This window comes from Glandiceps talaboti, chromosome 18 (genome assembly GCF_964340395.1).
Source record: "Glandiceps talaboti chromosome 18, keGlaTala1.1, whole genome shotgun sequence".
NCBI classification, from domain to species: Eukaryota; Metazoa; Hemichordata; class Enteropneusta; family Spengelidae; genus Glandiceps; species Glandiceps talaboti.
Genome location: NC_135566.1, coordinates 6,770,454 through 6,794,840, shown reverse-complemented (window position 1 = coordinate 6,794,840; position 24,387 = coordinate 6,770,454). Strand labels below are relative to the sequence as shown.

The window sequence follows — 24,387 nt, the reverse complement described above, 5'->3', positions numbered from 1 at the left end:
CTCAAATCTACTGACGAGTCAAACTGTGGACGTGATGAAAAGTGAGGATGAGAAGAAAGAAGAATCGTTTATCAGAATAGTTAAGACGTCATTGGTTTATTTAACTCTCTTTGGCGTAGTAAGTTATATATGTATGTTTTTTGTGTGTGATGGAATGCACTTCATGGAATAAGATGAAGGTAACATTAGCATCATTGAAATTGTAGAACTAGTTACAACAACAACAACAACAACAACAACAACAACAACAACAACAACAACAGCAACAACAGCAACAACAACAACAACAACAACAACAACAACACTAAAAATACAATGGTAATCACAAATGCAATGACACCAATGAAAAAAATACTATTTAAGTATTGAAGTTTTAGTAGCATGGGACCCTGTGTTTGAATCGTGTGTGTGAATCGCGTGTGTGAATTGACAGCTGCCGCGCTTTAACAACCACATATGACAACGCCAACCGTCAACTATCGTAAAACCACGAGCCACTTTACGGCAGTACATAACATACGCCCTGGTGTCTGTAGTAAAATGTACTCTGACTTGTGAGAACGTAACCGCAACTATACCTACTACGTGTACTTGACGAAAGCAACATTTCATTTTGTAGTTAGTACATCACTTCAGACTATACGAAATTAGACTAATCCATTTTAATCTCATAACATGTAAACCTCGGATATTTATTTTTGCATCAATAGGGATTTGTTGTTGCAGTATTTGGACCATGTCTGTTAGACTTCCAGCTTCTCCTGGGTACGTCATTACAGAAGGCCACTTTCATTTTTACGGCTCGGAGCACAGGGTATTTCATTGGTTGTCTGGTATGGGGTGCCTGCTTGGATAAATTTGACAACCAATTTATTTTAGGATCTTGTCTGCTTGGTGCATCCATTACTGGTGTGTCCATAGCCTGGTGCAAAGAGTTTGCCTTGCTGATTTGTATGATAGCTGCTTGGGGATTCTGTGTAGGAGGTCTGGAGACAGGTATGGCAGAATTCTTAAACCTTTCTTTTATAGTTTGTATGACATACATACATACATACATACATACATACATACATACATACGTACGTACGTACGTACGTGCGTGCGTGCGTGCGTGCGCACATGCATACATAAATATATACTAGCATACATACATACATACATACATACATACATACATACATACATACATACATACATGCATACATACATACATACATACCTACGCACATACAGACAGACATACATGCATACATACATACATACATACATACATACATACATACATACATACATACATACATACATACATACATACATGCATGCATGCATGCATGCATACATACATACATACATACATACATACGTACATACAGACAGAGAGACAGATAGGGAACTATCTATCTATCCATCTATCTTCTATCTATCTATCTATCTGTCTGTCTGTCTGTCTGTCTGTCTGTCTGTCTGTCTGTCTGTCTGTCTGTCTGTCTGTCTGTCTATCTATCTATCTATCTATCTATCTAATAGTATCTATCTATCTATATAATAGTATCTATCTATTTATCTATCTATCTATCTATCTATCTAACAATATCTATCGATCAGTATTGATCACATTATATATGTTGTTTCATATGACGATGTCTGTCTATCAGTTTGTACGTCAGGGCATTTTCCAATCTTCAGTCACACAATATCATGTAATTTTGACACTCGGAGAAAATGAATAGTTACACCAATTATCATTCGATATAGAGAGACGGTGCATATCATTTAAATATATTAACTCGTTGTACATTTCAGGAGGAAATGTGGTTTGCGTTAATGTATGGGGACGAGATTCGGGACCATGGCTTCAGGGTCTTCACTTCTGTTTTGCCGTAGGGGCTACGGTTGCTCCCTTAATAGCAGGACCATTTCTGACGCCGCCGTCTACTGAGTCTTTCAATACCACATATGCATCTAGCATTGGACCACAACCCACATACATACCTTCATTATTACCTTTTGATCCAAACGTGAGTGTACTTTTAAATTCTTCGGACATACGCGAGACCAACATTGTGAACTTCAATACAACTACCGAACCAACATTTAGAGGAAACGGAACGCTGTGGGTACCCTATACTATACTTTCACTCTTCTTCTTCGCCGTGGCTTTGCCATTCTTTTGGTTGTTCATACGAGGCCCTCGTCTTATCGCAATTCCAAAGGATCGCCACTCAGATCTCGAACAATCCAGACAAGAAGCAGACACGGAAAGCGCCATCTTCAAGGCAACTCTGATAATACTTTTGTTTTTATTTAGTTTCAGTTTTATCGGTCATGAGATAACCTACGGTGGATTCATATATACTTTTGCCATAAAATCTGATTATGGATTCACAGTGAAAGTCGCTAGTTATTTAAATTCAGCTTTCTGGGCCAGTTTTGCTGCTGCTAGAGGATTGGGTATATTTTGTGCCATGTTTTTATCTCCACGAACTATGTTAATTATGGATCTATGTGGTATGTGTACTGCAAGCACGCTCTTGGTTATTTTCGGCGACACAAGTTTGAGTGTCGTTTGGGGCGCTTCTATATTACTCGGCCTTTCTCTGGCGACAGTTTTCCCAAGTGCTATTTCATGGGCAGAATGCTACATAAAACTGACAGGGAAGGCGATGTCAACCTTTACCATGGCTGCAGCCACTTCAGAAATGATTTTACCATACGTATTAGGACTACTTTTCGACGCATACAATGTTATGATGCTGATGTACATGACTTTGGCATTGTCTCTTTCATCAACATTTGTTTACATAATTATGCAAATTATCGCATCATGTCACGGTGAGAGGTACCAGGAGATACAACAAAGTGATGACGAAATGAACGTCAACACACGTGACATAGAGCTGTCCAATCGTAGCCCACAGAGTGTTTGAAGATTGATCTAGCGTGCGCGTAGCAATAATCTCAGTGTAAACATTCATATTTTTTAAGAAGGATGTTGACAACAGTCATTCTTAAGGTAGAATGCGCCTTTGTAAATCAAAAGTTCTTAAAATCTCTCCAAAGTTTGCCATGTAAATAATTTTCGTGGTCCTTTTGAAATGATAAAAGAAAAGTGAGGGTTTACCGTTTACTTGTTTTCAAGGAAATCAACAGTGTTTCATTTCCCCATAGAACTGCAGTCGGCTGTGGCCATATTGGGTGGCGGCCATATTGGATTTTAAAATGACCTAATTTTGATATCATTTTGACCTCTATTTAAAAAGGTTCGATGGCAGCCCTTCATTTCATGTTCATATGAACTGATAATGGGTTTCAGGTTTCTTGACCAAAGTAAGAGAAAAAGTTTAAACTGTTTAACTCTGGGGCGCATACTATGTAAAAAATGACTTTGGACTGATTTGTACTGCTTTGATTTCAACATTTCAAAATTTGGCAACATGTGAGTGACCAACATAATGACAATATTTTTTCTACCTCATTAAAATATTCGAAACTACTCAATGTAATAATTATATATTATAAATGCTGACAATTTCTAGAATTTCATGTCTCATTTTGAAAATTACGCAGAATAAGACGGCAAAGTTTCCTTGACCAGTGAGTTCTGTCATTATGCCTAGCTGCAACTGGTCCGTTTTTTAGCACAACTGAACTTGTTCAGTAGTGCTATAGGGATCGCCCGGCGTCTGTCTGTCTGTCTGTGTGTGTGTGTGTGTGTGTGTGTGTGTAAACAACTTAAAGTCAAAAACCGCTGAACCGATTGCCACGATATTTGGTGGGTCCATTACTTTGGGTGTCTAGTTGGGAAATTGTTCAAATCAAAATGATCGCATCACAGGTGTGTGATTTGGGTCAAAAAATGTGATTTTTGGTCAAAAAACTTAAACTCAGAAACTACTGGGCAGATTGGTGCGAAATTTGGTGGGAACATTCTTAAGGGGGTGTAAAGTAAGATTTGTTCATGACGGGATGATTCCATCAGTGATATGCAAATTAGGGCTAAAAATGTGTCTTTTTGGTTAAAAATCTATAATTCTAAAACTACTGAGCAGATTGGGCTGAAATTTAATGGGAATGTATCTAGGGATGTATGGACGAAGAAATATTAAGCATACCATGATTCCATGAGTGATATGCAAATTAGGTGTAAAAATGTTCATTTTTGGTCAAAAACTTGTATCTCAAAAAGTACTTGGTCAATTAGTCTGAAACTTGGCGAGATGTTTCTGAAACTGTTATTCTGCAGATTTTCTTAAAAACATTTTGACAAAATTGGCCCTAGCGACCATGACCACGCCCTTTAGCAACAACCAAATGGCAGTATATTTTGGTCAAATAACAACATCATCTGGTAAGCAAGTGAGTAAACATTCAAAAAATGTATGCAAATACCCTAGCAACCATGACCACGCCCATAGCAACAGCCAAACGTTGGTGTATTTCACAAAGATAACAACAGGGTTTAATAGATAATTGAATAAACATCCAAAAAATGTATGTAAATTTGCATAGCAACAAGACCACGCCCATAACAACAGCCAAATAACCACGTATATTGCAAAGATAACAACAGGAATAGAAAGACAGATGAATAAACATTCAAAAAATGTATGCAAATACCCTAGTAACCATGACCACGCCCATAGCAACAGCCAAATGGTGGTGTATTTCACAAAGATAACAACAGGGTTTAATAGACAATTGAATAAACATTCAAAAAATGTATGTAAATTTTCCTAGCAACAAGACCACGCCCATAGCAACAGCCAAATGATCACGTATATTGCAAAGACAATATCAGGAATTCATACACAAGTGAACAAAAACATACACAAATGTATGCAAATATCTCTAACAACATGACCACGCCCATAGCAACAGCCAAATGATAGCATTTATCGTAAAGATAGCAACATGGTTGGATAGGCAACTGGATAGTTATTCAGCAAATAAACACCTATTGTTAGCATAGACTAGCATATGGATAAACATTTTTAAAAACTACAGTTGTGCTACAACGCCATTGGTGGTATTTTTTAAAACTGTTTTCTTAGATATAGCGACTTACTTCTCGAAATCGTACACCCGAGGTGTTTTAAATCATCCATAGGTAAACTTGTGTGTGAAGCTATACACATAACACGGTAAGAATTCATTATGAATTTATATTTTATGCTACGGACCAGCTCCTCTATCGAACAAAACATGTTGAATTCGCACACAGAACGAAATCGTCGACGAGACCACTCTGTGAAAGGATGCATAGTGAATCGCTGTGACCAAAAGTGTATAAACTAGCTAGCTTATGCATCGACATTGAATATATAAGCACTACCATATACAGGTGTCAAGGCAAGTCAAACTAACAAGGTTATGGATGGACAACCATGCTTTCGCTCAGTATCTGTCACTTCAATACCTATGGATACAATCGACCACTCACTGACAGATAAAATATCTTTCCATAAGTAATGAACTAATATACAATGAAAAAATAGATGCAGCCAGTGCTGAGTTTTATCTACATTCTCATGACCTACGCAGGCGACAACTTGTACACGATCGTTTGAGTCATATGGGGGTAGGTTGGTGGTGGTGGTGGGTGTCATTCACCAGTCAGCGACGTGATTGTGTGACCTGACTTGAGAGGTCAAGAGTGAATTGTCAACTACCGTGTTTCGTCCGTATTTCGTGACAGTCGTACGGAAAAAGTCTCCAAAATTTACACCTTCCCGTGAAATACTTGACCATTGATGGTAGGTCTTATTAAATATATGTGTGTTGGTTTCTAGAAAGCATGGTGTTATCGCCATATTTGTTGAATTTAACGGAGAGAGAGGGGTTTGAAAAAATGGTGCAGACGACAGGATACTTTTTGCCGTACATGCTCTTCTGTTACTTTCAAAGATAGACACTGACACTATAGAGGTGTACACTATACTATTGTATTCATATTTTCATAGATATGGGTTCAAGTGCCTGTACTATAGTAGTAACTATAACCGATAATGTATTTAAAATGTACCGATAACACCAGACAAAAATAAAACAGTTCAACAAATCCGTTGTATGTATGTATGTATGTATGTATGTGTATGTATGTATGTATGTATGTATGTATGTATGTATGTATGTATGTATGTATGTATGTATGTATGTATGTATGTATGTATGCATGTATGTATGTATGTATGTATGTTGTTACTGTAATCGTACTTAGACAACAACATATTACTCCCAAAACAATACAAGATTTATAACATTACATATTATGAAGGTCCTTATATATTATTTCCCTTTAAATAACATCCACTCAGAGCTGTGGTGTATATACTTCTATCGATGTCGTCTCGCATTAACAGTAGAAGATTGAATGAATAACTACCGAAGCGGCAGTTATTTGAATTCGATATTTATTAGCGGCAGCATTCATTTTGGATGACAGGTGAGTTTACCCTTTCTTTTGATCTTCTATCGTGTTCTTTGAGAATGAATGTTAGGTCAGAACAGCAAATAGTACCTGTCGAAATTACTAATGCTCAAATGACTGATGTACTTAACTTCATTGATCAGTCATCAAGCAAGGAATCTTATAAATATAGTTCTTCAAGTTGGTCTGTTACGTTTAATTTTTAATACTGGTCTCACAAATATGGGAATATGTGACTCTATTTGTTTATAGACGGCGGGGGGAATATTCTCCACTGACTATACATAATGTGACTTATGTACCGCACACTATCCTTCACTTTGTGTAACTGATCTAAACTAATGAATCCCATACGTGCACATCCATATATATACGTACGTACTTACGTACATACCTACATACATGATAAAAAACAATTCCTAATCATACATGTAAGAATTACGCACTTGTACAGAGAGTTTGTAGAGTTTGAATGTTGCTACACGCAAATATGAACTCACAGGACAGGACATTCGACGTCTACGTTGTATTTTCAATGCGTTCATACACATGCACGTACACGAACAAATACAGACACTCATCCGCACGCGCGCGCACACAGACACAGATACAGACACAGACACAAACACAAACACAAACACAAACACAAACACAAACACAAACACAAACACAAACACAAACACAAACACAAACACAAACACAATAAATAAAACAAAACAAGCAGTAAGGCGAAGAATTGCCGGTACATGCGTTTTCTCTACGAACAACAAAAGCTGATGAACTTTTGATTTTCCGTTATATCAATCTCACTCTTTTAAATCCTATAAACTTAAAAATATAATGTTTAGAAAAGGAAGTAATCAAGGTCAATCATTATATAGTTTACAATGTCACACTCCGCTTGGAACCAGCCAAGGGTATCAATATGCAACTCAGCACTTTCATTTATCATAACTCATTGTGCCAATTGACGTAAATGTGTGACCCCTCGCCGTAAATTGGAATTTATAAATCACTTGTTTACGGTGATTTACAAATTGTCACTTCGTTGATAACGATACAGCGACTAAAGGCATAAAGTTGACGTCACACATTTATGGGTTGAGGCTCTTGGGTAACGAATGAATGAATAAACAACATGCACATTATCATTATTGTCATTCTGTGTCAAGTTGATGTTTCTGTTCCATAACTTATTCTATTCAAGCTTTCGACAGTTTTGAAGTTTCCCGCTATCAGAGGTTAAAGATAGACGTATGTAGACTCATCTATCCAGCTCATTTCATTCGTAATAAAGTTGAAACGTAGTAACTCTAGATAGAAATTGCGTACTTGTTCGTAACCTTTCAGACTTCAAACCCAAGAATACCCTTTAGGGATGATAAAACTTAACAAACTCTTACCTCATCCCATATGAACGATAAACATGTCAAATAGAACACTGAATTAATAATACCAAAGTCAATTACATTATGCTATAACACGTCTATTTATGAATAGTTATAATATTGTTTTTGTGTAGTAAAAATGTTCATTAAAAATATTTTGAATGTTGGGGGAAAAGGCTTCTATAGATATGCATTCATCTCAAAACTGTGGACTACCACATGGCGTTACAACAGAGTCTGCTATCGCGTTCATGTATTTTTTTAAATTTCAAACTGAACTTCTGGAAATGAAATTTGAACTGGTATTTGTGCAATCTCTATGATGCACAAACACCGCAAGAGTGAAAAATACTTCAGCCAGCAGGAATTCTACATGGAGAAAAGATTAGTATTAAAGTTGTTGAAAGCGCTTAATGTAGATGTTCGTATTTTGATATCTTGGTACGTTATATAGTGACCCTTGGATTGTACGTATGTGTTAATGTACTAGATTTAAATCTGTACCGTCTTCCTTTGTCTGCTGTGGAGGCTGACCCTACTTCTCAATGATGGGCGTATCTCTAACTATAGAATACACATATTAGACCAGAGTGGTGAATTGAAGCCATGCGCATTGACATTTTACGGTCGAGTGTACAAATTACAAAGCCGTAAATAGCAAATAGCTGGATGCGTTATAGAATCAGGTTTATATTGAAATACACAACAATACACCAGTCCCAAAAATGAACGTCATCACATCGGGGTTGCTGTTATCATCGTGTAATTGATATAAAAGGTCAGTTAATCGTTTATTGTTAACTTGCAGAACTTTGCGACACTGTCACGAAAGTTCGGACTTCTCTCTTTTTAACGACAACTGAAAGCAGACGTGGCGAGGCGATGTGCATGTATTGTAGCCCACCACCACCACTCGCAGCAGCAGCAGTAGTAGTGATTTCAACACTGACCCATTTTTGCACTCAATTGGATTTAGTGGTAGTAACTAGTAATCTAAACTTTGCTTGGGTGTTTTCCACACCTTAAACTTGTTAAATCATTACCTCATAATGCAATACGGTTGAGGTGATACTTCATCTTGAGTTTCATTTTCTCTTGAGTGCGGTCAATTCAGGTCGAGTTGAGTTGAATTGGGTAAAGACAACATTAGCTTCTGGGCAACGACCCGCCTAAGGTCATATTGCTTTCACTCTCGAGTTGTTGACATGAATCAAATACTAGTATTATCGGTGCTTATCATAATAAAACAAACAGAAACCTAATACGTCTTTCAAATCCGTAGCTATAAGAGGAGTTTTCAGTCTTCGGCCCGCATACTAAAGTAAAGCCACACTAGTAGAAATTGTTAGTAATTTTTTATCGACTTTCGTTATTCAGCAAAAATTAGATATATATTATAAATTTTTGTAACACCACTGCAATCCAGTTCATTTCTCGAAATGATATACAATACAATGAAATCTAGTTAAGTTGAATTAAAACGTCCTTTGGATCAACAAAATTCTCACTAACATTGCTACATGTTATCGGTTGTCATGATACCAATTGAAGCACATTTTGTAACTACAACTTATCGACACGCCTGAAAAACTCGATTTGGCGACGTAATGGTAGCTCACTCAAAGAAAAGTATAACAATGTTGCCATTGTTGGTAAATGTTTTGTCATACCTGGTGATGAGAAGAGATTTTTGTTACGCTGGACGATACAATTTAGCAATGTTATTCAGATTTTTTTGGAGCCAGACGATAAAATGTAGCAATTTCGGTAAGATTTTTGTCGAGGCAGACGATAATTTGAATCTACTCAACGGATTCCCATTGTATGTAGTAAAACATCGAGCATTATGGTTTCAACAAATTAATTGAACGGGTGAAAAAAGCCCGACCCAATGTAACAATTCTATTGTCTTCCGATCTATTCTTGATTCATGATAGGCAATAGAATGGTGAACTGCTTTTCCACCGATAATAAAATGTGCTATTTTTAGAAAGTTGTCGTTATCAGCCACACTTTAAACTGATCCTGTCAACTCCTAATGAGGAAAACGTCCTGCTAAGGACACAAATATTTCAACGCGACGATAAATCAAAAGTAAAATTGTGCCCTCTCGACAGGTCTCCCCTGAAATTGATATATCGGTTTGATTGATTTGTAAAGATTAAAACTCATCTGATAAAGTGTTTACTGATAGCATACATGTACATAACATAACACGCATTCTGTGTGTATTTTGAAGTGTTTATAGTAACGCATTATAACTATCTAGTAGAACTCTGCCAAACATGTATTTGAATTCAATAAATGATCTGTTTACTCACGATGGAACATTACACACACACACACACACACACACACACACACACACACACACACACACACACATATATATATATGTACACACATCAATGCGGTCGAATAAGTCATATAACATCAGGTTTTTTGATGTATATAACTAATGTGTTCAGCTACCGTCGTCGTCGTCGTCGTCGTCGTCGTCATCATCGTCATCGTCATCGTCATCGTCATCGTCATCATCATCATCATCATCATCATCATCATCATCATTGGTAAAATTTGAGGACATTGCCTCTGCCCTAAATTCTAGTAAACAACTGAAAGGCCACAGCCAGGTCCCTGCATTATTGACCCCTGCAAACTAATACTTTACTGACACCATAACACGCATACATATATATCCATGGTGAGAAATATTAGTTCAAGCACGAACGATAAGCGATAGACGAGTAAAGCAGGTATCGATTTTGTGATGAGACAATTTTGTGATGATATGAGATGATTCAGAGAAATGAATCGCAAACTGTCAGTAATCAAATGTCGTCAGAAATTTGGATACCGAACATGTAGAATACTAAAGACAATATATAAATGAAAATTAAAGGCGTTCTCCGAATGCGCCATTCAAGTTTATCCGGATAAACGCCACCTCGAGGTTTGATGCTGTGATTGTCCCCAAGAATCATTTCATATCCGTCATTGGTTAGTCGGAAATACAATAACCTATACAGGAATTACTCGTTCTTTTTTTATAGGTCTGTAGTTGCCATGCCACAGTTCTGACGATTATATAAAATAGACTTATGAACGTTTGATTTTTGTCTGTTTGCGTTGTACTCTTTGAATATGCTGATACAAATGGCGAGTGACATCCTGTGTTTTACTCATTACGATGCACCTGGCTTCTGTTTTCTCTATATTACTTGTTTTGTAAGAATATAGTCTGTGAAATATTAAGTGCCATCTCGGCAGAGCGTTTCGAAAGATACTTAAATAAGTGTATAGACTGTAATCTTGATTAGGGACATGGTTTAATGTGTAGACTTTGCTACCACCAATCAGAAATCGCCATGTTTGATGCCCCCCCCCCAACCCCAGTAAACGGAAGTTGTTGAATTGCGCCCTCATGTACAATCAGTACTGGCTTATTTAAAGGGGTATGTCGGGTCACAGAGTTTCCTTGTCTGTGTGGTTTGGTGAGAATGGCAGTCTACCTACGCAAGAAATTTCAACTTTCAGTTCTGTCGGCTCGGTCTGTTAAACCTGCACTTTTGCAACTGGGACATTTTTTCATCAAATAACCAAAGATGTATTCACTAAAAATCGATCAGACAACTACAATATATTCACTGCAAATTGTTAAAATAATCAAACACTGTACATGTTAATAAGTGGTCGATATTATCCACAAGCAGTACAGAAACAGGTTGAAGTCGTGATCGCCGTTGAGAGTGTTGATTTGTGGGTGCGGACCCAAATATTAATTTGATTTGATTTCTCGTGTATACAGCTACAAAACGACATCTACCAATTTCCCATGAGTGCAGTCTCGGTTACCCAGATTCTCGCCGCCGGGGAGGTCTCGTAGGCAGAGCCCCCAGCGGCGAGAGTCTGGGTAACCAAGCCTACCATAGGTGATGCAATACTGTGTGTACGATAGTACGAGTAAGTTACTGTGCCTAACAAAACATTTTCAAAAAAGAGAGTTCCTGTTGCAGCATTGAATCTGGCACAAAAGAGACATAAGCAATGAAAACATGGCACCGCTGTCTTTTACTGTGTTCTTGAGAATGCACTCGCTGATCGGCGTTGTCCTTGGCCTAGTTAAGTTCTTTCATTTGAAAAATCTAAATCATTATTTCTAGAACAGTTTGTGTAGTGTATCACTGAAGTGTGATTAACTTAGTCTGAATACATTCTCAAGGGTGTACAATGTTTTCAACGATTATCATACACATAACACCATTTCGTGTTTTCAACAATCCGTCCAGGATTTAGCTTGTCATAATATAACTTTACCTTGACATTGGCATTAGCCTTGTAAAAAGAATGTCAAGGTCGTCACAGAAGTTGTAGTCATTATATTGAAACACAGGATTCACAAAACTTGAATATATTTTTATTCACTGGAATAACACCTTTGTTCTGAAACTTGGCCTCCGAATTTGAACTACTTTGTATTCCCCTGACAATTACAATGGAAGCCAGTTAAGTTGAATAAATTGGTCGCCTGACTCGACACAAATTTTATTTCGCGGAAATAGGTCATGAGAAGAAACCTTTTAGTGATGTTGGTGTTTTGTTAGATAGAAGGACGTGATCTTATAAATATCGTACACCACACACAGTATTGAATCTCCTATGAATAAACATGATTGTGTAGCAGTACACATAGTGTGGTGCAATATATAAAATCAAATTGGGTCCGCACCCAAAAATCAGTGTCCCTCATGATTCATGATTTTAACCCATTACTGTATTACTTATGGATAAAATAGACCGATGAAAAGAATAACTGTCAGTAAACTCTAACAAAAGTCGACCATTGCGTTGTTGTAAATTTTCTTAGCCAACTCCTGAAGATGTTTTAGTGTGATGGGAAACATCCCCTATTTTTTTTCTTTTAAAATACAAAACACTGCTGTCAATAACCGAACTTCCATATGAATTATTATTTCACATAACCACACATCATTAGAAAGTTTAATGCTTTTCACCAAAGTCGTTAAAATACTCCGGAACTTAGTTCAAATGTTGACGATTTCTCACGGCATCTCTGACCTCTACAGCGGATAATGTCATATTTTGTTTTGACACCGTATGGGATCAGCATGCGCCGTGATGATGACGAAAGCACGTTCAGTAGGCATTCCAGACCAAAAACAGCTGTGAAAACTATCGATTGTAAACAGAACATGCGTAATCAGGAAAAAGCATTGGCGTACGTACGTACGTACATACGTATATGTGTTTGGCATTGGTGGTGGTTTCTGTAAGGTTACCCTCATACTCTCTTGCTTCATTTAATTGGCTATTGGAAGGTGGTCAAAGGTCACGTTCTTTTCATTAAGACCACATGATGAATAAAACCCGTCTTATACTTCATATCAATTTCACATAGGAGGCCCGAATGGAGCGTTACGTCGAACACATTACAACGTTTGTCTGAGCCTGGAAGCAGTAGGGAAAGAACGTCTATGGTTTGAAATGCGCATTTCAATTACATCATGATGCTCCGTGCATATTCCTCGTGATAACAACAAAAGTCGTATTGATATATATCACCTGTTGCCATGACGACTATCTTATAGGATCTGTAACGCTGTTATAGATGTATTACCCATTACAAGGAGAAGGCCAGTGAAAGTAAGTTTCAATTACATGTCTCTTTATTTCACGTCTCCGTGTTTAAGTTTATGGCTCATGTTGTTTACCATCCCACCCTAATGTTTACGTGACAACGTATCCGATTGTCTTTTGGGTTTCGTGTTGTGTATGTGTTGACATATTGTCTACACACATCTAGTTATTCAGTGTTTCTGATGCTATATCTGGGGAGCCATCACTTTTTCCTTTGTAAGACTAACTACCACACACATTATTATTATGTACAGAGAGCGGTATGTTCATCGACACTTTAGAATTCAATGGTGGCAACCATTCGACTTCAGACCACTAGAGTATTAGTGGTCACTCTAAAAATTCAAGTGGCGATACATATCACTAGTGTTTTTCAAGTGTGGCAAATCTGTATTAAAAAAGGAAAACGGAGATATAGTTTGAGTTGAATAACACTTTTTTTACCATTGCTACAATAGAAAATCTCCCTTTTGGGCCTCGGCAATTAAGAAGTTGAAGGATTGCCTATGTACGTTGCCATGGCAACACACTATCACGACTGATTTGATAGAAGTCACTCTAGGGTTTGATTTTAATTAGCAAATTACGATTTTAAATTCTGCTTTTTTAAACAGATCCTTTCCCTAAGGTATACAGCTCTAAGCCGAATGACAATGCAAGAGGCATGCAAGCGAGCTGGTTATTTTTTTTATAAAATCATTTGTATGGGTTGTAGTTATTTGAATTCAAAAGGTTGTGTAGACCATTAGCAGGATAGGCATTATCTATGGACGGACGTGTCACCCGTCTTATCGTCTGTAACGGCTAATATAACATCACGGCTGATATAATGCACATCATGGTTTATGGATGACGAGTTTGTCTATTTGAATGTTGATTTATGTGTTCGCCCATTTTCCTATGAGTTCAAAAGTACGTTTATGTCGTTTATAGGTGGCCACATTTATTATAATCGAACAACGCGTTCCTGATTAGCAATAGCTAAGCGAAGAAGAACTCGCATGGTAATGCATAATGACATAGCGAGGGGGAGAGAGAGAGAGAGAGAGAGAGAGAGAGAGAGAGAGAGAGAGAGAGAGAGAGAGAGAGAGAGAGAGAGAGAGAGAGAGAGAGAGAGAGAGAGAGAGAGATAGCCAACCAAAGAGGAAGACAGACACATAGATATATAGACAGATAGACAGACAGACAGATATATTTGATAGATAGATAGACTATATATATATATATACATATATATATATATATATATATATATATATATATATATATATATATATATATATATATATATAGATCGATAGAGAACGTGATGAATTATTCAATGACGTTTTCAGCATAATGTAAATGATACAGATTTTATAGTGACCAACCGTTAATGCACCATAAAACTAGCTTAAATTTGATTTAGAAAGGTTGCTGAAACAATGTAGGAATTGTGGCCTTTATTACCTACGTAATCAAATGGTATCCGGTGAATGATACATGACATATATGATATACTTTGAGAACATAGATTAAATGGATGATTTGATGATTTACTGTTTGATATGTGACCAAGTGACAAATAACGAAATGTATACATATGAACTTAATTAAAGGTTGTACAACAATAGAGATGACAGAGGAGCAAGAGAGAGATACAGAGAGGGGCAGACAGACACAGAGGTAGACAGACACACAGACAGACACAGACAGACATAAAACATACAGAACGTCAAACACAGATGTTCAACAGACAGAAATTCAGAGATAGATGACGGAAACCCGGGACAGAAACAGACAGAGATACAGACATGGATGATATGAACTGAAAGAAACAGAGAGAAATGCACTTCAATCTAATACTAGTGAGTCATATACAAAGATAGGTAGAGATACGCAGACGGCCGAGACAACAAGACAGAGTGCCGGGGGTTGACTTAGTCTATAGAGACAAAGACACATGTAGACAGAGGAAATGGGGGAGAAATGACAAACCATGCATGAAGTACGTGTAACTGAAATCCAATAATTTGAAATATGTTAGTCTAATGTAATTAGAGTTCAGTTTATGAGGATATAATGTAACGCTGATCGCATTGGCAGCCAAACGTATCACTGTTATAATAATTCACTTCATAATTGCATTGAAGACTAATTTACATTTTGAATCTCCAGGGAGTCAGATAGATTATACAAATCCACACCTGACAATACTATTCCAATTAGCAAGCATAGAAACGACCATTCAAGTGACGGGTAATTTCTGTCCTGATTATCCCATTTGACCTTGGCATTCTATGTCAAGGTCAAATGTCAAAATCGAGGTCGTGTTTGCACATGTCGGATTATGGAGAGGTATATAATTATATTATAGTTATTCATGATGCAAAGACCGCATATTGCACAATTGTAAACTTGACATTCAATCACATGAAATTGCGTTGATTGACAGTTAAATATTGTCAATTCTGTATAGAAAAGTCGACTTAACCTTGATCTTTAAACTGATACCATTGATACATAGACTGTGGAATTGTCATTTTCATGGCATTCATTGAATACAAGTCAAACATTTTTTCCATCATTACTGGAACTATCGATCATCACAGTCATGACAAGAAGTATGTTAGTTTACAAATCTCACAATTAACTTCATCTCAAATATCAGCCGAACTATGCAATGTAAATAATATAAATATACCATATGTGTTCAGTGACTCGTTAGTTTATGTAGCCTCGGGTACCCAGAAGGGGGGGGGGATTCTTCTATGGAAACTTGTTAAATTAGAATTACATGACTTCTGAAACTTGCACGTCACTGGCTACAACTGGGATATTTTCTTCATTTAGAAACCAAAGATATATTCGCTAAAATTGTCAGCAGCTCATAAATAGACACTGTGCCGGTTAATTGGTCAGTGTTATCCGACGTAGGTACAGTATACAATCTGATTAAAATCCGATGTGGTGAAAGAGGCTAGATGTCCATATTTACCTCTATTCATCGTGTTGTGACGTTTGTTTTGTTCGGAGTGATCGCCGCCTTCCCACAAAACAAACGTCACAACACGATGAATAGAGGTAAATAAGGACATCTCGCCGCTTTCACCACATCGGATTTTAATCAGATTGGTACAGTATAGTGACAGTTTTGTATGCATGCATGCACGTACGCACGTGTCATCACTCGGTCAATTAGAAGTAAAATATTTGGGGAGTGTTGTGTCTTCTACAAAGACTTGTTTCATCAACTAAAAATTATTAATACTACAAAGTATTGCCAAATAGTTAATATCGTCCTAATCGTTATAGAAGTATATTCTCATGAAAAATTCATTTCCCTCATGGAATAATTTAGTATGTCATCAAAATATAGCTTTCAAATATTCAACTCATTCTGTTCACTCTTTAAGTAGCAGTTATCAGTCTTTTTTAATAGGCACGCAATGTTTCTCGCTCGACAACCCTGTCATAATGAATTACGTGGGAAGTTCATCGCAGGTCTCAGTGCTGTCTGTGTAATTAAAAGATATTGCCATATCCGTCACAATCTGATATCAGCAGCTGAAATGTTGTCAGCAGTTTGGTTTTTAGTTGTACCCGGATGTTACGGTGTCACACGTTATCGCATACATTCTCTTCTTCGTTTCAGGTACGACGTACGTACATGGTACATGCACCCCTTTCTCCACGAGGCTGACTTACTTAACGAATAGTGCAAACCCATCACAAAACATCGCAACGATGATTTGGGAAAAACGAAGCTTAAGAGGCAGCCTTGAAGACAATATTAATGGGACGCGGTCGCCAGGGTTACAATTGCTCCTGGATAAGGATCTCGAGGCTAGTGACGAACATAAACGTAAAGAAGCGGAGAGATGTAAGACTTTATATGATAGGAAAGTGAAAACTATCCTTCTTTATCTAGCATATTTTGGGCTGGTAAGTATTAACCTGCATTGTGTATTTATTAGTTTTATCTCTGAATTAAATTGGCCGGTCTATCTGATTCCCTCATATTAACTGTACGTGGGGAGTAAACAAATTGATAGCAGTCAGCATTTTGGAATGACTTCATAATAAGGCAATATCTATACCATATCCTACTAATAATGAGAAATTAGAGAAAAAATAATAAATAAATAAAAAATACAGAAAAATACAATACTAACAAAAAACACAAACACAAAGGAACATTACTTAGTCATGATTTTGACTGGTACTGGACAATGGATTTGTGGGTCACTTTGAAAATCACGAATACACTGTCATATTCCGCTTTGTCAATGTTACTAGACTGTGGAAATCGAGCTTTTACTTTCCTTAGATAGACACAAACTAAAACGGCTGTTGTTCGATGTGCACATACGTGGTAGATTATACAAATGAGTGATATCAGTGCCTCTTTTGGGCTAGTATAATCATCCCTGTAATCACTGAGCTAGTGTATACATTTGAGGTCCCCAAAATGTTCACTGCACAATCAATGGAAGTCAAATCCGAAACGCCACCCTTATACTGCAAGTACAATTACAATTAAATCAAAGTCTGTTCAAAGATATCGCAACAACAGATTTCATCGGTGTCAATCTTAGTTTAGGTGAAAGCTTTCCGTTGTAGTATAATATTGAATGAATCATACAATGCGAAAACTGAACTTTACAGACAACTATTTTGAATTTAAGGCCTAGAATTAATGAACCAGTAACATTCAAATATAGAAATAAATGTACAATATTATTTGAATTCCTTGTACATCCATTCCCAATGTAACCGGTATATAAATGAGAAAATGTACGCAACAACTTCCTCAAATCTCTCGTCGCCATTGTTCTGGCTTCCATCATGATTATGATACACCGCGGTATTATTACTTTCAGTACGCAGATATAAAATTCGCAGCTGATGTTGGCAATTCATTCCCTCTTACGTGATTTATTGTCACATATTTTATCGCCGACAAAGGTCTATTACATATTCCCGGATCCAGGGGTCTGATTCCTACACATGGTTCTCAGGTGGCATCAATAGAGATATTATGATCGATGTACGGTAAAGTAAAAAAAAGGATGCATTAAATATTTTACTGGCTCTTCATTTATCTATGCTTTCAATGGCGTCTGTTTTATATTTGCAAACATCGGGCCGGCACTGTTCTGTAATTGTTGGATGTAATCATTTTCTCTTTTTATGTTTCCAACTCTAAGGATTCGCAGATGTATTTTCGAGATTTATTTGCATTGCCATTCACACTAGGTAGCTTAAATTTACTAATTTCAAATAAGAACGAACTCACGATATGTAGGTCGTATACCAACATTGATCTCACCGGTGGATTTCGACACATCCCCTCTAAAGTCTGTGGCGTGAGTCGCAATCTGCCTCAAGAATCCAGAAAGGCGATGTCTATGCTAAAATTTAGAACGTGAAGTGGCAAGTCTAAATATGTTGATTTTTTTTTTTTACATTTCCTGAAGTATAACGTGACGACCCATTTCCCTTACGATTGTTAATCATTATAAAATCACTCATCGCGTGCAGCGTTTAGACATAAACGACTAGACGCGGAAAAATATTCATATCCGACCCCTCATACTCGTAGATTTTTTCCCTCACCAAATCATGTACAAGTCGTAAATAAACTTCTACTATGTAATACCAAGATGCTCATATCGCATTGGAATGGTGGTTTTTTTTTTGCATTTCGGGCGAAGATCATACCTATATTCCCAATATCCACTTTGCATTTTTCTCTTACGACTGCGAAAAGGAAGCTTTCAAGTTTCAGCTAACTTAGAGAAACACAAATTTAAATTATTGTAACGGTTGCAGCATGTTAATATGAGCTATTGCAGGATGCTGTCATTACGCTTACTGTAGCGTTTTTTGTAACAAGTTTTTCTCGAGTGTTTATTTCTATAGATTTCCAGATCTATCACTTTGAATTTTGGAGGATTTTCAATCTTTACACTTTCTTGATTACAGGGTGGTTATATTAGCATTATCAAGGCACCACTTGAATGTGTAATCTATCAAAATGAAAAACAATAGTTCTGGTTTGTTAAACTTTGCGCCTTTCTTAGTTATTAGCTGAGCTGAAGAACGGTGTTGACGCAGTAATATACATGTATATAATTTATAAAAGAAAGGCCATGGCGGTCATTAACCATGCTTTCATTCATTACAGGGTGCGTGTGTTTCTATTGTTGGACCCAGTCTCATGGACCTTCAACTCCAGCTTAGAACGTCCCTCGAGACGACTACCTTCATTTTCACTGCTCGAAGTACGGGTCACTTGTTCGGGTCTGTCGTTGGCGGCGCTTGTTTGGACCGAATCGAGAATCACCTTGTCTTAGCTCTTTCGTTATTCGGAGCTGGAATCTGTGGTCTGTTCGTCGCATGGTGTGACTATTTCTATTTCATCGTCATCGTTATTGCAGCATGGGGATTTTTTACAGGCTCGTTAGAAACGGGTTAGTAACTTTCAATGATTATTCTCATCAAAGTTCAAAGTGTATTGAAACAAAAATGTAGTTCTTCAAATATTGAAATGACGGTGTTTTTTGAAGTCGGTCTACACTCTGTTGTCATTCTTTGATGAGTTTCATATACATTAAATAGAATGAACTATGGAGGATGATATTTACTAAACGTCTGAACTTGTTTGGACTCATGTCATTATTTTCTTAGGTTTGGGTAAACATGTATTGCAACAATATTTGATAAATTGTTGAGTGTAATTTAAATTACTCTTATTAAAACGAAACAACATAGTCAACCAATATGTAAACACACATATAGGCAAGACATTAAACACTGACACGCAGAGAAACAGGGAACATACAACAGGCATAGAGACACGGAAACAAAAAAAGACAAATTCACAAGTATATGTATAGAAAAATCAATATGATTGATCACAAAGCACTCACATGAAAAAAAGCACGTCAGAGTAAAATGTCAACCATCTTTAATTCTATTTGTTGATCGGAATACACGTACTTCTATTTACAGGTGTGAACGTGGTTTGTGTTGATTCCTGGGGGAAAGATTCAGGTCCATGGATCCAGGGTCTGCATCTTTTCTTTTCCTTGGGTTGCACCACGGCGCCTTTAATTGCAGCTCCGTTTCTTACACCACCACCGCCTGTGGCTATGAACATCACTTCCAATTTGTCAACCACTTCAATTATTACAACGCCCTCAACGTCACAGTTTGAGAGAACTCTAGCTTTGCAACCAGACAGTAAAGAATCTCAACAATTGTTACCGCTAAGTGAAAATAGATTGAACGAGCTGATATCACTTCAACAACAGAGGTTGGAATCTATGCAAAATGTTCCAAAGGAAAGCAGAAAACGAAGACTGAGTGGAACACTTTCCGTTAACGATACAAATGTTGGATCTGCATATGCAGGGGATATTTACACATCTGCACCTGCGGCAGCCGACGTAACCAGCAACAGTTGGACTGCGGAGTTTGATATCAGCACAACAGTTCACTACAACGAAACGATGAAATCTCAAGGAAGGTTATGGATACCATATACTATCATAGCACTTTTTGAAATCACTCTAGCCGCTCCATTCTTTTGCATGTTCGTGAGGGGTTCATTTCGCATAGTACTTCCCAAGGGCAAAACATATGGCGCAGCCAAAAAAGCAAGAACGCGGAAGAAGTTCGCCATCTCTAGGATAATACTTGTGATACTTTTGTTTTTCTTCAGCTTTTCGTGTATTGGAGTTGAGATAGTTTACGGTGGATTTATATATACATTTGCAATGACAAGTGACCTTGTTTTCTCAGTACAACTTGCAGGCTATTTAAATTCAGCATTCTGGGGAAGTTATGCCGTCTCACTGGCAGTTGGAATTTGTTGTGCATTGGCATTGACACCACGGACAATGTTGATAATTGACCTGGCTGGACTGTGTACAGCGGGTGCATTATTAGCAGTTTTTGGCGACGACAGCATGGCGATGCTATGGGGTACAACGGTCCTGCTTGGTGTCTCCTTGGCAAAAGTTTTCCCAACTGGAATATTCTGGACTGAAACGTATATTAAGCTGACGGGCAAAGCAGTGGCAACTTTCATTACAGCTTCGTCGGCATCAGAAATGATATTACCATGGTTATGTGGTACTATGATCACATCACACGGTAATATGATGCTTATGTACATAACATTGGCTTTGTCGCTGTCTACAACTTTAGTGTTCATATTTATGCAAATTACTGCATCTTTCCATGGTGAAAGAACTAGGAAATCGGATGATGATGAAGAAGATGTTGATGGTGATGATGAAAGAGAAGTTGAAGAGAAAATTAAGATTATTCACCTCGAGACAACACTGTAGTCAAACGTGTCAAAGTTCATATGATATGGGGACAGCACTTTTATAATATGGGTAAATATGTCAAAGGTCATACCACGAGGACCAAATTGTTCAAACTTTATGCAAATTTATAAAGATATCAATTTCCCCTCACTTCATCTTTAACAGTTGTGATTTTAGTCGAGTACATTGTGTATTTTCTGCATGTGTTTTTTTCCTCGGGTAAACACACTTGACAAGTTGCCATGACATCAACATTTCTGAATGACAAGGATGTTTCTGTTTTGAGTCTGACCAACTATTTAAAGAAACAATGCTTTCAGTAACTATACAACTTCATATGATAAGGTGGCAACATCACTGATGTGTATTTGAGCGAAAAATATCGGTTATCGGTCAAATTTTAGACCATTGATAAAATCAAATGGTTGATAGCATTTTCTGACTTGAATATTCCATCCATATCGGTAAAGATATGAACGAATTGAGAACACCACAAATACCCCACTCCCTACTCACCATTGTAGTTTCGAGTGTTTTAATCGACCTATAGCTACCGACTGAATAATTATAAAAGTTGTTACGATGAGAAAGATAGAATTAAAAAGGGTCGCCTAATATATTCGATGCAGAAACAGTTTACCCTGTCCTCATAATATTGACTTAGTTGTAACCCTCCAGTCAGAAGCTGGTTGTAACAGAAATGCCGACGGTCAGAATTTACATTGACTAAAGTCGTACGATGGACGCCATCTTTCAGATTTTCACCCTCATTTGGCACAGTCTCAAAAATATTTTTGGTTTAACGAAGAACTACCGGGGTTCGATGTTAAGACAAAACAATTTCGATGAGACACTAACGTGCTCCAGAAGTTGTTGCTATAGTACCCCAGTCATACTATCACTGGTAGATGAGATTAGCAAGCATTGACAACTTCAAAGAACGGGGTAATACATATTTGAATGCAGCTATGTAAGATGGATGAAGCTCATTTAGTGTTTTAACTCATGTTCGGAATCAACATTTTTATAACGTTTGATAAAGGCATTACTTTTTTAAAATTCATATGCATATATATGACATTTTTGGTATTTCATTATCAATATATTAAATTATTATACTCATTTTATACCCTCTTTTATGAGAAAATGACACGTTAATTTTACTTCAGTATTAATATTGAATAAAAATTTTGTGAATATACTTTTTTTTTGCAAAACTTTGTTGCTTGTCTTCTTGTAACACAAACAATGATAACACACTTGCTTACGCAGTACGTGATCAGTACATCCACATGATGGTTGTAACATTGGAATATTGCGATGACAGGTTCATGTACGCCACGTGCGGGTTTTTAGTGATCTTTATGTGAAAGTTATTTTGAGAAACACGCAAAAATTACTAAATCACCGTGTTTTCAGAAAGAGAAATGACCAGGGACAAGGAGACAAAGAGCAGAAGGAGAATGTTGGTACTGTTGATAAGTCTTCACAGCGCATCGCAGGTCACTGTTCAGTGGCCCAGTTTATTATAACCCCCCCCCCCCCCCATACAACCATGCCGAAAATCATCACATAAACACAACAAATCCATTCGTGCTGTTCGACAAGCCATTGTTATTGCTATAAATGATGACCCGAGCAGAATGTTGTCATAGCCGCATAGGTTATTTCATGTATCCAGATACTGTGTATCCACTTGTCTTTACACTCCTGTCGTTGATGGCGCCAATCACTTCAACCCCCGGTATTACTATTGTATTGTCCTCTCGCAGTCACGGTTCATTTTGTACCTGTGAATTATTAGGGTCACGGAGTGAGTGGACGTCTCGCACTTCTCCAAATTAAACTCATAGAGATTGCGGTCAGTGGCGTGCTCAAGGTAGGAGAATTATTCATATGTATAGTGACCTTAACCCACGTGCTTTGACAATCACGTTGATCAGCCCAACGACCAGGAGTATGATCTGAGAGTGATGTATATACACTGTCAGTATGGAAATCATGTGGTGTTGTATGCGAGTCTACCGATCTATCAGTTCCTGATCAATAAAATGGTCTGTTGCTGCTGGCAGGGTATAAAGTTCACTTTGTGACGACATTTTCTTCATACTGTAAATCCACCAAGTACAGTGACGAAATAATTAAAGGTCGTGGTGCAATATGGATAAGTGTTTGCTAATCGTCGTAAAACCTTAGTCCTTTTTACGGCACCGTTCGTGACGCACCTTGCGTGGTAAAATATGCCCTGGCTTGTAAGAATACAGGCATTGTAAACTACATCGTAAACTATCATCCCTCCCCTGATAGAGTTGCTGGATTATATTACTACCAATAACATGCGCAGTGAAATATAGGTAACCCCCTTTAATATCAATACACTACCTTTCTTTATTCGAAGCTTTCAAGAAAACGAAGCTAGCACATTGTGTAAAGTCAGGAATCAAAGTAAAGATGTCCTTGACGGACATAACGTAACGTAACAATCTTTATACTGGAACGCCACTGCAGGAAATAAAAGTATTTTCATAAACTCTAAGTTCTGGTATATGTCTTGGAGGATTGTTGCATGATTTCATAACATCACCCATTTACC

At 37.4% G+C, this 24,387-nt stretch overlaps 2 protein-coding genes across 3 annotated transcripts; both read left to right on the top strand.

Moving 5' to 3' along the window:
- On the top strand, positions 1 to 3,195 carry LOC144449604 (sodium-dependent glucose transporter 1C-like). Its single transcript, XM_078140170.1, has 3 exons — positions 1 to 118; positions 711 to 996; positions 1,804 to 3,195. The coding sequence occupies exons 1-3, from the start codon at positions 35 to 37 to the stop codon at positions 2,925 to 2,927; spliced, it is 1,494 nt and encodes a 497-aa protein (XP_077996296.1). The 5' UTR covers positions 1 to 34; the 3' UTR covers positions 2,928 to 3,195.
- Positions 3,196 to 8,484: 5,289 nt separating this feature from the next.
- LOC144448960 (sodium-dependent glucose transporter 1A-like) lies at positions 8,485 to 22,941 on the top strand. Of its 2 annotated transcripts, XM_078139347.1 has the most exons (5): positions 8,485 to 8,593; positions 13,235 to 13,479; positions 17,108 to 17,397; positions 19,643 to 19,928; positions 20,470 to 22,941. In XM_078139347.1, exons 3-5 carry the CDS (start codon positions 17,200 to 17,202, stop codon positions 21,810 to 21,812), a joined length of 1,827 nt encoding a protein of 608 aa, XP_077995473.1. In that variant the 5' UTR covers positions 8,485 to 8,593; positions 13,235 to 13,479; positions 17,108 to 17,199; the 3' UTR covers positions 21,813 to 22,941. The 2 variants fall into 2 exon arrangements, with proteins under 2 accessions (XP_077995473.1, XP_077995474.1); XM_078139348.1 differs by lacking the exon at positions 8,485 to 8,593 and having other exon boundaries at positions 13,025 to 13,479.
- The last annotated feature ends 1,446 nt before the right edge of the window (positions 22,942 to 24,387 follow it).